This window comes from Tyto alba, unplaced genomic scaffold (genome assembly GCF_018691265.1).
Source record: "Tyto alba isolate M040663 unplaced genomic scaffold, T.alba_DEE_v4.0 Super-Scaffold_39, whole genome shotgun sequence".
Taxonomy (NCBI): Eukaryota; Metazoa; Chordata; class Aves; order Strigiformes; family Tytonidae; genus Tyto; species Tyto alba.
This window is the reverse complement of record NW_024881314.1, coordinates 443,911-458,050: the sequence shown is the minus strand read 5'-3', so window position 1 is coordinate 458,050 and position 14,140 is coordinate 443,911. Positions and strand designations below refer to the sequence as shown.

The 14,140-nt window shown below is 70.0% G+C and overlaps 1 protein-coding gene across 1 annotated transcript; it reads left to right on the top strand.

Annotated features, from left to right (window-relative positions):
* Positions 1-1,642: 1,642 nt before the first annotated feature.
* On the top strand, positions 1,643-4,158 carry SOCS3 (suppressor of cytokine signaling 3). The gene is made up of 2 exons (XM_042802575.1): positions 1,643-1,741; positions 2,225-4,158. Exon 2 carries the CDS (start codon positions 2,292-2,294, stop codon positions 2,919-2,921), a length of 630 nt encoding a protein of 209 aa, XP_042658509.1. The 5' UTR covers positions 1,643-1,741; positions 2,225-2,291; the 3' UTR covers positions 2,922-4,158.
* The last annotated feature ends 9,982 nt before the right edge of the window (positions 4,159-14,140 follow it).

The following is a 14,140-nucleotide window of genomic DNA, read 5'->3' as shown; positions in this document are numbered from 1 at the left end:
CTTCCGCTTCCGCCCGCTGCCATGGCGACGGGGCCGCCCCGCGCTTCCGCTTCCGGGCCGCCGCCCGCCCGCCGGGCCGGGCCGGGAGGTCCCGGGGGGCGCTGGCCCCGGTGTGTGCCCCGGGGATGGGGGGGACACCCCCGAGGAACGGTGTGTGCCGCGCACCAACCGCGGCGGTTGACCGCGGCTCAGCCCCGGAGGGAGCGGGAGGGGGCGGGGGCGGCTTCACCCCGGGCGCGACTCGGGAAGCTGCAGCCCCGAGCCCCGGGAATTCCGTCGCCGCACCCGCGGGCTCCCAGAGCCCCCCCCCCCCCCCCCCCCCCGCCCTGCCGAGCCCGGCCCCGGGCGAACGGCTCCCGCGGGAAGGACACACGGCTGCTTCCCCAAACCGCCCCCCCCCCCGGGGCGCCCGTGGGTTCCCGCACCGGGCAGGGCGAGGCGGAGCCCTGGAGGGGGGGGGGGGTCCCCGCCCCGTTCCCCGCCCCGTTCCCCGCCCCCGTGTCTCCCCGCTCCAGCCCCCGGCACCGCTCCAGAGCTCGTTTGCATTTCAGACCAGCTGGGTCACCGCAGCCTCACTTCCCAGAACTGCGCTTCTGGTGTTTATTCCTGACTGGCAGAGGCAGCGGCGGCGGCAGCTCCTCCAGGGCAAATTAAACTATTTAAAACAAAATCCACTCACAAAGTCGGGTTTGTTTTCGAGGTCGAAACTGACAATTGCCAAACGAAAGCGCAGAGAGGCCAGGTGGGGAAAGGGGGGGGCCCTGCTCCCCTCTCGGCTCCCCCCGCGCCGGGCGCGCTCCTCTCCCGGGGCGCCAGCCCCGACCCGGGGCAAAGGGATGAGGAAATGCCGGGGGGCACCCAGGGGGGCACCCGGCCCCTGCCCCCCGCCAAAGCCCCGGCCGCACGCAGCGTCCCCGGGCTCCCGGAGCCGGCACCGTCCCTCGCAGGACACGGGCCCCCCGGGAGCGGGGCTGGCCCGGCCGGTTCCTGAGACCCCCCCCCCCCGCGAGGGGATTCTGCCCTTACGGCCCCCACGCGTGCGGATCGAGGGGGGTTTTCCTTCCCCGCCGGTCTCTTGGGAAGTGCAGCCCAGCTCGGCGGCAGCCCGGCACATTGTACTTGAAATAAAGGCCGGCGACGTGGGGATGCTGGACCCGCGCCCCCCCCACCCCACCCCCCGGTGTACCCCGCCAGCCGGGACCAAACCGGGCGACCCCGCGCCTCCTCCCGGGGGGGGGCTCTGAGGACGGCGGGGGGTGGGGGGTTCGCAGTGCCCTTCTCGGGGCACCGGCACCCCCGGCCCCAACCGCCACCCTCCCCGGGGGCCGCCCGCGGGCAGGACTCCCCCCCTCCCCGCCCCCCCGGGAGGGTGTCCCGGGGGGGACCTGGCGGGCCCGGCTCTCCCGGCGGGGGGGGGGGGGGAAAGGGGGGGTGGGGGTGCCGCGGCCGGGCCGGCCGGGACTCTCCTCTTCTTAGAAGGAAAGAGCGTGAAGGGGAGCGGGAGGGGGCGGCCGCGCTGCCCGGAATGGGCCGGCGGTGGCTGGCGGCGCGCCGAGGCGGGCCGGGCCGGGCGGGGCGGCGGGAGGGCGCCGGGGAGCGTTACAAGAAGCCGCGCAGTTCCAGGAACCCGAGGGCGGGCTCAGCGCCCGCTATAAGAGGCCTCCCCGGGCGGCCCCGGCAGCTCCGCCGCTGCCGCGCACCGGGACCGCCGCCGAGACCGGCCCCGGCACCCGCGCCCCAGGTACGGCGCGACGGGACGGGGCGACGGGAGGGGGAGGCGGGGAGCGGTGTGTCCCGTGGGGAGGGGTCGCCCGGCACCGGGGATGCCGGTCCCCCCCCCCCCGGAGAGGGGGAGATAGCCCGGGGCCAGAGGAGCCGGTGCCTCTCGGACAGCCGGGGACTGGGGATGCCGGCGCTCCCCAGGGAGCGGGATAACCGGGGGTGCCGGTGCCTCGGGAGGGCAGTAGCCGAGGACCGGGGGTGCGGTGCCCAGCCCTCTCCGGGGAAGGCGATCGCCGGGGATGCCCGTGCCCCCCCCCCCCCGGGGAGGGCGATAGCTGGGGAGCGGCAGAGCCGGCGCCCCCCGGCGAGCGCACAGCTGCGGTCGGTGGATGCCGGTGCCCCGCGGGGGAGGGTGGTACCCCGGGGCCGGGGGTGCCGGTGCTCCCGGGAAGGGAGAACCGGGGACCGGGGGTGCCGCGGCTCACTGCTGTCTCTGCCGCAGGTGATGGTGTAGCAGCGGCTGCTCCCGGCAGCAGCACCCCGAGCGCGCAAAGCTGGCTCCCTGCGCCATGGTCACCCACAGCAAGTTCCCCGCCGCCGGGATGAGCCGTCCCCTCGACACCAGCCTGCGCCTCAAGACGTTCAGCTCCAAGAGCGAGTACCAGCTGGTGGTGAACACCGTGCGCAAGCTGCAGGAGAGCGGCTTCTACTGGAGCACGGTGACGGGCGGCGAGGCCAACCTGCTGCTGAGCGCCGAGCCGGCCGGCACCTTCCTCATCAGGGACAGCTCGGACCAGCGGCACTTCTTCACCCTCAGCGTCAAGACAGAGTCGGGCACCAAGAACCTGCGGATCCAGTGCGAGGGCGGCAGCTTCTCCCTGCAGAGTGACCCTCGCAGCAGCCAGCCCGTGCCCCGCTTCGACTGCGTGCTCAAGCTGGTGCATCACTACATGCCGCCCGCGCCCTGCGCCGTCCCCGAGCAGCCGGGGGGGGCCCTGCACCCCAAGCGCACCTACTACATCTACTCGGGCGGCGAGAAGATCCCCCTGGTGCTGAGCCGCCCGCTCTCCTCCAGCGTTTCCACCCTGCAGCACCTCTGCCGCAAGACCGTCAACGGGCACCTGGACTCTTATGAGAAGATGACTCAGCTGCCGGCTCCCATCAAGGAGTTCCTGGACCAGTACGATGCCCCCCTCTAAGGGGCCGGAGGAGCGAGGTTACACGCTACAAGCACAAGAGCAGGGGGACAGGCACAATGCCCCACCGGCGCGGGGACTCGCAGGGCACGCTGAGCCTCTCCCCCCTGGGAAGGAGAGGAGGGGGACTGGGGCAAGCTGCTGTGGGCCGGGGGCTGTGGCCAGCACAGCCTGGCACCCTTGGTGCTGGGGGGGGGAACCCCCCGAGGAAGCGCGACACCGCCTCTCCGCAGGGAAGGAAACTGCTCCGGTCGGACTGTGGATGTTACAGTGCGCCCAGCGCGTTGGCCTCCCCGTCGTGGCCGGGGAGAGCCCATCGGCAAAGCCCCCGCGGGCTCGGGCAGCCAGGACGGCACCCGCGGCACGGGGGCGGACGTGCGCCCCGGCAGCCGCATCCCCGCAGGACCGTGGCGGGGGGTGTCCCGGCGAGACCCCCCCTTCTGCCACCGGAGCACGGAAAGCACTGGAGTCCAGCGAGTGCCTGATCGCTTTTCCTCGGTTTTAAGGGGAAAGTGTTTTTTGCCCGTACTGTACTTTACCTCTTGCTGCCTCCTTGTGGGTGGAAGCTCCTTTCACACCAGGCCCCAGACTTGGAGGTCGCTGCCTTTTTCCCCTCGTTGCCATTTTCCAGGGGACTAAGCCTTAATATTCTCCCTGCCCCGCGGTCTGGGTTACTGCACATCATTGGGTGACACGGTGTGGTAATGGTCCCGGTGACGTGCCGCGAAGCCGGAGGGGAAACAGCGTGTCCTGGCACGGCTGAGAGTCCCGCACGACCCGTCTGCAAGGAGCACCCACGGACCCGGTGCTGCCGCTGGACCGTTACTCCCGAGTGTCGCACCCACCTCTGCCCGGCCGCTCCCCGCAGACCGTGGGGCTCGCGCTGCTCCGTGGGGGCACCCATTCCCACGGGGACATGGCGGGAGGATCCCCTGGAGCGCGTTGTCTCGCGAGTGCTTTTCTGCGTCTGCCCAGAGAAGCGGTTGGGTTTTTCTGTCTTTTTTTTGGGGTTGTTTTTTTTTTTTTTTTTTTAAAACTAAGGGATGTTTACAGGCCAACGTGAATCACTGTCTTTTATAAAGATTCCATCTTCACCTCCAGCCTCGAGGGCTGAGCAAAACCATGCTTGAAAATTCAACCAAAACAAAACTCAGATGAAACTTTGCACATATTTATATTTATATTCAGAAAGGAAATGTTTCCGTAATTTATAATAAAGAGCACTATTTTTTAATGAAAATATTCAGATCTGGTTTGTTTCCCCCCTCGCACCCCCGAGGCTCCTCGGGCCCCCCGGCGTGACGCACGTCCCTCCCCGGCCGCTGCGCTCGCTGCGACGCCGGGATGGTGTTTACACCACGTAAGCGCCGGCTTCCTGGAGCCGCTCTCTGTGCCGGGGTGATCCCGCCGCGGTGACTCACGGCCCGGCGCGCGTAAGTGCTGCCCTGGCACCCAGGTACATTTGAGCCCCGCGACGTCGCTGCGGCCGGGACAGGACCCAGTCCCGGCTCCAGGCAGGCGGTGCAGCCGCAAACCGTCCCTGGACCGCGGGACGCGGCCCGTCACCGCCCTGGGCACGGAGGAGCCGCGTCGGTGGCCAAGGCTGGCCTGTGGCACAGCCCCAAGCGCTCTGCAGCGAGTCCCTCCTGCCTCCCCCGCAGCCCCCAGCCCGTTTGGGGAGGGGACAGTGGAGGCGGTGCACGATGGGGCAAAGAGCTGCGTGAACAGGGCACCGAGAGGCGCGGGGTTAGAAAAGGGGTTTGTGGCGCTTCTGCTGCAAGGGCAGCGGGCTGGGGGCAGAGGAGAAGGAAGGCAGAGGGTTAAGCGGGGAGGCCAAAGTCCTGTTCACCTCTGGCACTGAGTTAAAAGCTCCCTCGGGGCTGTCCTGTGCAGACCCACACCCCCACCCCACCCCGCCAGACCCCAGCCTGGCCTGGAGCAGATGCCTGAGGATGTGTACAAGAGGAGGAAGAGGGAGAGGATTTTCCCCAGGGGTCTCCCAGCCCCCAGGAGTGCCTGGTCCCCTATTCCTGCCTCCCATGGAGGCTCCAGCTGTGAGGGCATGAACTGGGCATGGGAATAAACCCGCAGCTCTGGTTGGCCAAGGGCAGGCTGGAGAGCTGTGGCCGGGGGGGTGTGGGGAGCCTCCTGGGAGGGGTCCAGCCCCCCGCCACCCCGCAGAGCCCCCGGCAGTGAGGGACAGGCTGCGCCCAGGCACCCTGTGCTTCCAGCCCCTCCAGCACTCACTCAGCCCCCGCAGCACCCCCAGCCCCGCGCCGCGGGCATTGTGCCAGGCACCAGGCACCCTGTTCCCACCCGGGGAACCCCAGCCGCTGGGAAAAGCCTTCCCATAGGAATCGCCCCGGAGCGGAGGGATGGCGAGTGTGCCCGCTCAGGCCGCAGGCACGGCACGGTCCCAGCGACTATTTTGGTGCTGCTCTCCGGGGCCGTGGCTCGCGGGCTGCCAGGAAGCGCCGCGGCCTGCCCGGGCACCCGCCGGAGCTATGTGAGGAATGTCCATGCGCGCGGGTGGCTGCCCGCCAGGCCCTGCCGAGGCACATCCCCGACGTCAGGGCTCCCGGCAGCACCGGTGACTCCCGGCCCCGCGCCAGGGAACAGGGTGGGAGCAGCACGGCGGGGCAGAGCAGCCCCCGGAGCACCGTCCCCGCGGCGCTCGCAGCACCTGGGGAGGGACCTGGAGCATCGCAGCTCTTGGGCACGACAAGGCACGGGAGGGGATGGGGAACCAGGGCCGTGGGGGGCCTGGGTACCCCCAGCCCCGCCGGCAGAGCGAGGGGGTTCACAACACCCCATGGTGGGGAAGATGCCCCCGACACCCCCTGGCCAGACCCCAGCTCTCCCGTCGCTGCGGGAATGGCCCCGGCTTCGCTGCATCCCAGAAGGGCCCCGGGCGCCCGCGCTGCTGCTCAGGGGCCTCTTCCCTCCTGCTCAGGTCGCGGCGGTGCCGCAACCCGCTGCCGAGCCGAGAGTCCGGGAAGCTCCGCCAGCCCCGCGCGTTTCTTGGAATAAGCCCAACCTCGCGGCAGCGGTGACGCGGCGGCCGCGGGCAAATCCCTGCCAAAGGTTTCACAAACCTCTTGCCTTCTCCAGAAAAGCCGAGCGGACTTGGCCCCGTGTTTCGTAACGGGGTTGATCGAGCGTGTCATGGGCAACCAGTTCCCCTCTGCCCTGCGGCCGGGGCCGGCCGAGCTCAGCCCCACGGAGGCTTCCTGGATGGGGAAGGCGTTCTCGGCGGTGGTTAGACCCTGTCACTGCGTGGCGGTGCCGGGAGCGGGACGGGAAATGAGGCACAAGCAGAGGGACTGGGAAACCACGGTCCTGCATCTCCCCCCACCCCGTGTCTGCCAGGGCCGGGCACCAGGCGGGTGCAGCGAGGCTGGTGCTGAGCCGGTCCCGAGCAGGAGATGCTGCAGCCCTGCTCACCCCGAGGCCCCAGCTCCCATCTGCCTGGCCAGGAGCGCCTGGGCGATCGGGGCAGCCTGAGCACCAGCCGGCAGCGAGCACAGAGGTGGCCACAGCGAGCCAAGCCAGGCAACCTAGCAGCCGAGCAGGGTGCCCGGTCTGCTCGCTGTGCCGCACCAGCACTGAGATGGACCAGGCACCAGCACCTGCACCGGCACAGCACCCTGCCAGGCAGAGGCCCCAGGCCCCGTGTCCCCTGCGCTGGATGGCAGCACCCAGCTGGAGGCTGAAGCCACCCACGGACTGAGCCAGCACCAGTGCGGACAGGACGGACAGGTCAGGACAGACGGGTCGGGACAGACGAGTCAGCCAGCAGCTCCGCTCGCCTGCTCTGAGGACAAACAACCCAAACTCGGCGCGGCTCAGCTGGCCAAACCAGGGCACTTGTAGGCAACCGCAGCCCCCTGCACCGACCGGCCGTCCCACCAGCCCAGCCTGCTCCGGGCTGGGAACAGGGTTGGGAGGCTTCTGCCTCATGCACCTCCTCGGGCAGCGTGGGAGCCGCGGGCTGAGTACCAGCAGCAGATCTCACTGCAGCTGGGAGCACAGCCTGTCCCCAGTGCCACCACCGCACCGGGGCAGTGGCTGTGCGGAGCAGGGCGGGAGCGAACGGGGCCACAGGAGAGCCCACCGAGGTGCTGGGGCGCAGGAGGGTGGTGGGGCAGGAACCCCCTGCCCTGCCCCAGCCTGGCCTCCCCAGAGGAGCACGGGGCAGCCGCCAACGCTTCCCATCACGCTGCCGGCTTGTTACTGGCATGAGAAGGAAGTGTCCGCCGGGATGGCGAACCCGAACCCCCACGGGGTCAGGGGGTGCAGGAAACCTGCTCTGGTGCATACCAGCATCTGCAGACCCAAAAACAGGAAACAACTGCAGCCGGCGATTGCCGCAGGCAGCCAGCCCCCAGCGGCACGGCTGCCGGTGGGGCTCGGCCGCGGGTACCCCAGCTGCGCGGCAAAGCCCAGCCAGGCACAGCCAGGGGCCGTCCCTGGGGAGCAGGACAGACCCATGAGGGCTCCCCAGCCCCCACACTGGGACCAGCAGCCTGCCCCGGGCCACTGGTGTGGGGACAGCAGCCCCGTCCCCCCGCGGGAGCAGTGGCTGTGCCGGGAGGGGACCAGGCGGGATGCGCGGGCAGGGCAGGCTGCGGCGCAGGCACTTGGCCCCGTGCCGGCCCGTCCGAGAGACCCCATGGGCCAGGCCAGCCGTGGGGCCGGGCACCACCCACAGCCCACGGCAGGAGGGAGGTGGCACCACACGGGGCACCCTCGGGGTGTCCCCATGGGCTGGCTGGGCCACCACCCATGGGGCCCATCACCCACCAGCCTCTCCTGTCCTTGCACCCGGGGCTCGGCGGTCACCCCGAGGAAGGTGGCAGTGAGCGGCAGCACCAGCGGCCGCCAGGGCGGCAGAGCCAGGCAGGGAGCTCGCCACAAACACCCCGACCTCACGGCACACCCCTCGCGCACTTCCTCCTGCCTCGGCTCCGCTGCGCCAGGACGTTCCCACATCCACCACCGCGTTTCCCAGTAGGATGCAGGAAAGGGCTGTGCAGCAGCCGGGGACTTACTGTAAATGGCACCACCTGCTCCTTACATGGCAATTCCTCTGCGGGCCGGGGCCACAGGGACGGTTGGGAACAGGGACTGAGGCATCTGCTCCCCGGTGTGCTGCCGGGAAGCATGAGCTCAGGCTCCGCGGCACAGCCCGGAGCTGGCACCGGCTGCCCCAGCTGCAGGCTTGGGATGGGTGAGGGTTCCCTGTGCTGGAGGAGGATTAGGGCTGTGCAGCCCTACCACTTGACATGGCTGGGGCTCGCAGGAGCGCCCTGGTCCCACGGCATCCCCTCGTCTTGCCCCTCCGCCCCGGGCAGGCGCAGGCAGCATGGTCCTGCAATACGCCACGAGACCCCCGGCCCCGGCGGGGCTCGGACAACCGTAACCCATCGCATCGCTGGCACCGCGGGGGCAGAGCCTTGGCAGCCGGGGCAGCCACCCAGAGCCCCTTTATCACGTTCCTGGCTTGGCCCCCGGCTCTTCCTGTCCTGGGCAGGGCTCTGAGCAGGCGAGGAGCGTGGGGTGGCAGTGGGACCCCCATGCCTGGGCCAGGGTGTATTTCGGGATGCAGACGAGCCCAGAGGCCTGTGTACGTCCCCATGGAAACCCCTCTCTGTTGCTGCTCCTGCAGCCAGACCCGCCGGCTCTGCTCAGGGGGAGCCAGCAGCTGCGGATTCCTCACTCCTTCCATCAGCAGCTCTGCGGGGCTGCGCTGCCCCGGCCCCCCCGCCAGCCACGTCCAGCCCCCCACTGCTGCCCCTAGCCCATCGGCCGGGCCGGGGGTCCTGCTGCCCTACGAGCCAGCACCTCCCCGAACTTTGAGAAGCGCAGACCCTTCACCCGCCCCACGGGACCCTGCAAGGGAGCAGCGTCTCCCACCACCCCACAGCTCCTGCCCGCCCCTGCCCACTCCAGCGCCCGCCCGGGGCTCAGCCCCGCACCCTACGGCCACGGTGCAGGGCAGAGCTCTCACTGCCCCGGCAGACTTGGACGTTCAGAGTGGAAACCCCCCCCCAGATCATTTCCACAGCCCGGGAGGAAGTTTTCATCCCAGCAGCGGCAGCTGGAGCCCAAAGAAAGTCTTGACATTTCAGAGGAAGGTTTCAAACAAAGCCGCGTTGCTGTGGCAATGGCAGCCGCAGGCCCCCCCGCCCCGTCCCACGGCTGGGGACACTGCCAAGGCGCAGGGAGCAGCAGCCCAGCGCTGGCAGTGCCAGGGCTGCCGGGCAGGCGGATGGCCGGGGGCCATGTCCTGCATCCCCAGCCCTGTGCCAGAGGGTCCTGCTGCCGAGCGTCGCCTGCACCATGCCCGGGAAGGCCATGCCCGGGGCGGGCAGAGGGTGCTGGCACACGGGCAGACCCCATCCCTGGGGTCAGCCCTCTCTCACCCCCTGGCCAGTGACCCCGGGCCGCGCTGCCCTTGCACCTGCATTCGCAGCGAGCAGCTTGCCGCCACTGCGGTCACCGCTGGGCACGGGCACGCCGACGGCACGTCACGGGAGGTCCCCGTGGGTGCTCAGGGCTGCAGGCTGCCAGCTGCCTTGGGTGTGTTTGCCCAGCACAGTGCAGAGTCCTCGGATGACCCTGGCAGAGCAGCCGTGGGCAGGTGCCAAACCCCAGCCCTGGAGCATCCCTTGGCCTCGCATCAGCCCCGGCCTCGGCCTCGCCGCGGGAGCGGCAATGCCGCACACGCGGCTGGGGATGGGGCTCCCGGACGTGGGACCCTGAGTCCTGCTGCTGCTCCCAGTCCGGCCCTACCCTCCTGCCCCCTCCCCACTGGCACGCGATGCCAGGGGGCCCCAGGGTGCCCCCCAGCCTGGGCTGTGCCTGTGCCACGGCTCCGGGGGCCTGTCGGCAGAGAGCAGCTCCAGCCTGCGCCGGCTGGGCTGGGGGCGATGGGTGGAGGCGGCGCCGCGCTGGGCGAGGACGGGGCGTGCGGCTCGCAGAGGGCACAGCTGGAGCAGATGTTCCCTAGAAGGACCCAAGGGCCCCATCTCGGCATTTAACGAGTGGGAATGGGAGCGAGCGCTTTACTGTAATTCCAGCAATTATATTGTTCATCCTTGGCAGCCGACACCAGTTGGTGTCCAGCGCCATGGGATCACGATAAGCCACCTGGCACGGAGATTTGGCAGCGTGCCGTGCCGCCGGGCGTCCAGCCAAGGCAGGGCAATAAAGGGCTGCAAAGAGAGGTGCGAGGTACGGTAAGGGCCCGCCTCAGGAGTTCCTGTCACTGGCACGGCCCCGGCGCGCAGGTGCTGCCCGGGAGGGCCCCAGCATCCCGGGCTGCCTGCTCTGAGCCCTCAGGACCGGGGATCCCCAAGCCCTGTGGCTCCGGGGAGCCGGGGCCCAGCAGGCTCTGCACCGCGGCAGCCCCCGCGCAGCCTTGCTGGGCGCCGAGCCGGAGCTGCCGGCAGCGGGATGCCTCAGCCGCCCGAGCGAGCTCCCCCTCATCAGGCGCAGGAGATGGGGCAGAGGCTGCACTCGAGGGCCTGTCACCATTCCCCAGGGACCTGGTGTCCCACCCAGCCAGCACCTCCCCAGCTCCTGCTCGCCCGTTGCTGCTTCCAGGCAGGCACTGCCCCTGGGCCCCTTCCCTGCATCGCCCGCCCTGGCAGGGCTGCGCATCCGCAGGGTGGTCCCTGCCGGTGCCCGGGGCTGCACGGGAGCAGGGGACAGTTGGCACCCAAGGGACGGGAGTGTGAGCCCTGCTGAGTCATCACTTTGCTGTTCTCGTTTTTCCATGGTGCTGTTGTGCAGTTTGCTGGAAGCCAGCTAAGAGCCATGACTAATCTGTTCTCAAAACAAGCACAAAGAGAGCAGGGAGGTTTGTGCAAACCCCGCGGGGAAGGGAGGCTGAATCACGGCGCAGGGCTGGGGGAGGCGAGCAGCCGGGAGCAGCTGGGAATGCCCGGCCGTGGAGCAGCCCCACGGGCAGCACCTGCGTGGGCTGGGCACAGCTCGGGGCTGCGGGGACCCCCCCAGTTCCCCTCCCACCCCCTCCCCGCGCAGCGCAGCTGAGCCAGGCAGGGCTGGGGTGCAGGCAGTGCACCGGCGCAGGGCGAAGCAGGCAGGGCGGGCAAGCGTGGGACATCAGCACTCGGAAACACACGTGCAGTCGCCAGGGTCAGGGCTTCCATCCTGGTCGTTCCTGCCCTGCAGGGAAGCTGCCGGCCGGGGAGGCCAGGGAAGGAAGCGCGGGAGTTTGCTCTGGCCGGAATCGGGCATCCATTGATTTGCTGTTATTAAAACCAGAGCTGCTGTCGGGAACTCTGCAGCCTGGCTGCCCTCGCCCGCGCTTCCTGGAAAGGGCCATCCCGCGTGCCCTCTCCAGCGGGGGACGGTCCCCCCAAAGCTCTCGGGCACGGCACTGGCCCACGCCAGGTTCAGGTGGCAGCCGGGGCAGGGGAGGCCCCGGCGGGACGGGAGCCAGGGAGTCAATTCTGTGCTGGGTGCCCACCTCTCTGCTGCCCGGCAGCTCGCAGCCCCCCACCATGCCCGGCCCTGCTCGGCTCCCCCAGCACACCCAGCGCTGCCCACGGGGTGCGGGGCAGCCCCGTCACCCCACAGTGGGTGCTGGTGGCGGCGGGGGCACCACGGCACTGGCTGCCCATTTTGTCCGCAGGGCTGAGGAGGGTTTACTGGCGAGGCAAAGTCATCGCTTCCAGCGGGGGATGAATCACCCCTGTCAGGAATTCTGCCCGGGGGCTTTTCTGTAAGAGCGTGGAATTTCGACACGAGGGCCGAGGCTGCCCTCCCCGCCGTGCGGGTCCCTCCTCCTTGCACAACCTCCCGCCGCGGTTCCTGTTCCCAGCCCCGGCCGCAGCGGCTGCCGAGGGGCGCAGGCACAGACACCCCGGCGGGGAGGGTCCCTGCCCACAGCCAGGAGCGGGGCCCTGGGAGACACTGGAGCTGGCGACTGGGCCGGAGGGAGCCTGAGATCCCAGCGTGGCAGGGGTGCTCCTGCCCTCAGAGCTGGCAGGCACCCGCCCCCGCCGTACGGGGGTCCCCTCACCGGGGCTGCCAGTGGGACCCGGCTGCGGTTTGAAGCCCCCGGCTGCACTCGCACCCACAGGCGGGTGCCGACAGAGGGGAAGTGGCGGGTCCCGGCCGCAGCGGGCACAGCATCTCAGCAGCAGCATCTTCCCTCTGCCCCAGTGGGGCACGTCCCACGCCCGTTAGCGCCGGCAGCACCCCAAACGGACAGGAGCGGAGTGGGGGATGCCGGTGGGGGGAAGGTGTGTGGGCGTGGATGGAGGGGCAGCTCCCGGCAGACACCCGCCCGCTGCCCCTGCCACCATCCTGGTGCCATGCTGCTGCAGTCACTGCAGGGGGGACACTGCTGACTGGGGGGGGCACCAGCAGCCCTGGGGCTGCCCTGGCATGGGCCAGGCTATGGCTGGAGGGGAGGCGGGGAGGGGGCCGGGGCTTTCCCGGCAGCCAGCGGTGACCCCAGAGGAGCCCAGCCAGTCGGCGGGGTCGTGCCGGGGCTGGGGCTTCTCTCGGTTTCCACACGCTGCAGAAATTCTCTTTCAGAGCGAGAGCAGAGGGGTTTCTTGATAAGGGGGGAAGCACACTCAGAGTAGGAACTGAAACATCACCTCTGAGACTGGTGGGTCCCCCCCAGGCCAGGCAGCCGGCGCAGCCCCGCCGCTCTCGCCGCAGCTCTGCAGCGAAGTGGCTGCCGGAGCGGGGGCTGCCCCGCTGCCCCATGCCCAGCCCAGCCCCTCGCAGTGTGGTCCTGCTCCCCTCAGCATCCCGCTGCCTGCACGCGCTCGGCCCACGTCCCCCTCGTGACGGCCTCCCCCAAGCCTCAGCCCCACTGATCCCTGAGGCCAGGGCAGAGCTGACCCCACCCCACAGACCCTCCTTCGCCCCAAGCCTCTGCTGCCCAACCAGCCCCCAGCCCCGGGGGGCTCTGCCAGCGCCGGGGCCAGCCCTGGGTGCCGGAGCAGTGGGACACACTGGCCAGCACGCAGGGGAAGTGAGGGGGCTCAGAGAAACCCACTGGGCAGCCAAAGCTGGTGGGAGCCTCTGTGAGGGAAAGCGAGCCCCATCCCAGGCTGCGGCACTGGGGGCACAGGCCATGCTGGCTCCCCAAACCAACCATCCCACCGACGAGCAGAGCAAAGAGCCCAGCTGCCCCACAGAGCCCACGCCGGCGAGGCGAGCGCATCGCTGTGGGAAACCAGAGCTGACAGGTCCCTCTTCCCGGAGCCTCCTGCCCCGGGCGCAGGGCTGCCGGGAGCAAAACACACGAGAGCCCGTTCCCAGGACGTCGTTCTCGGCGCGCATCTCCTCGCTGCTCTGCTCTGGGCGTCCCGGTGCGCCTGGCGGGGAAGGGACAGCCACTCTGGGCAGGGCAGCCCAGCACTGCGTGGGGGTCGTGGGGCTCGCAGCCCCACCCCCGTGCCGTGGGCAGGTTTGGTGCAGCGAGCCCACGTGCGGGCCCTGCCACCACGGCGCTGCTTCCCGGCAGGGCCGGCCGCCGTGCGTGGCCACCAGCCACAGCTGCAGAGATGCTTCCCGGAGGGCTGGGTAATTTGCCTGCCCTGCTTTGCATGCCTGAGGCTGCCCCGGGGGCAGGGGGCACAGCCACGGCCCCCAGGGCAGGCAGAGGGGCAGAGCCACCCCCCACTCCGGCACCCTGAGCACCCAGCAGCCTCTCCCGGTCTGGGGGAAGGGAGGTGGGGGATGCGGGGACGGATCGGGACTCAGCAGGATCTCGGCTGTGGGAAGCTGCTTTATTTTGCTTTTCGCTTTCTGCCATTCCTGGAAACAAGCAGCCGCTCTGATCTGCCTGCTGGGAAGCAGCCACAGCCCCCTTGGCCCCCTCGGCCCCCACCCCTCTCAGCCCTGCCAGGATGCTCCGTGCCCAGGGGCTGCCTGCGACTCCCCGAGGAGCTGCCCCTCGCCCGGAGGGGCTCCCCTGGCCCCCACTGGCTGCGGCTGCAGAGCCCAGCCTGCCCCCACACCCGGGAGCAGCTCATCCAACCTCCCCAGAACCGCGGGGACATTCACGGTGTCACAGAGCAACCCCAGCCCCGCAGGGCTGGCGAGCCCCGAGGCTGAGCAGCTCCAGACCAGAAAGCCCCACGCATTAGCACCAGGTTGATTTATAGAAATCCAATGGCTGGGGCTGCCAGTGCCTCCTGCCAAACCTCATTAACGGCTGGCCTGGGAGC

Excerpts from the sequence above, each read along its gene's own strand:
- SOCS3 (XM_042802575.1), top strand. The coding sequence starts at position 2,292 with ATGGTCACCCACAGCAAGTTCCCCGCCGCCGGGATGAGCCGTCCCCTC.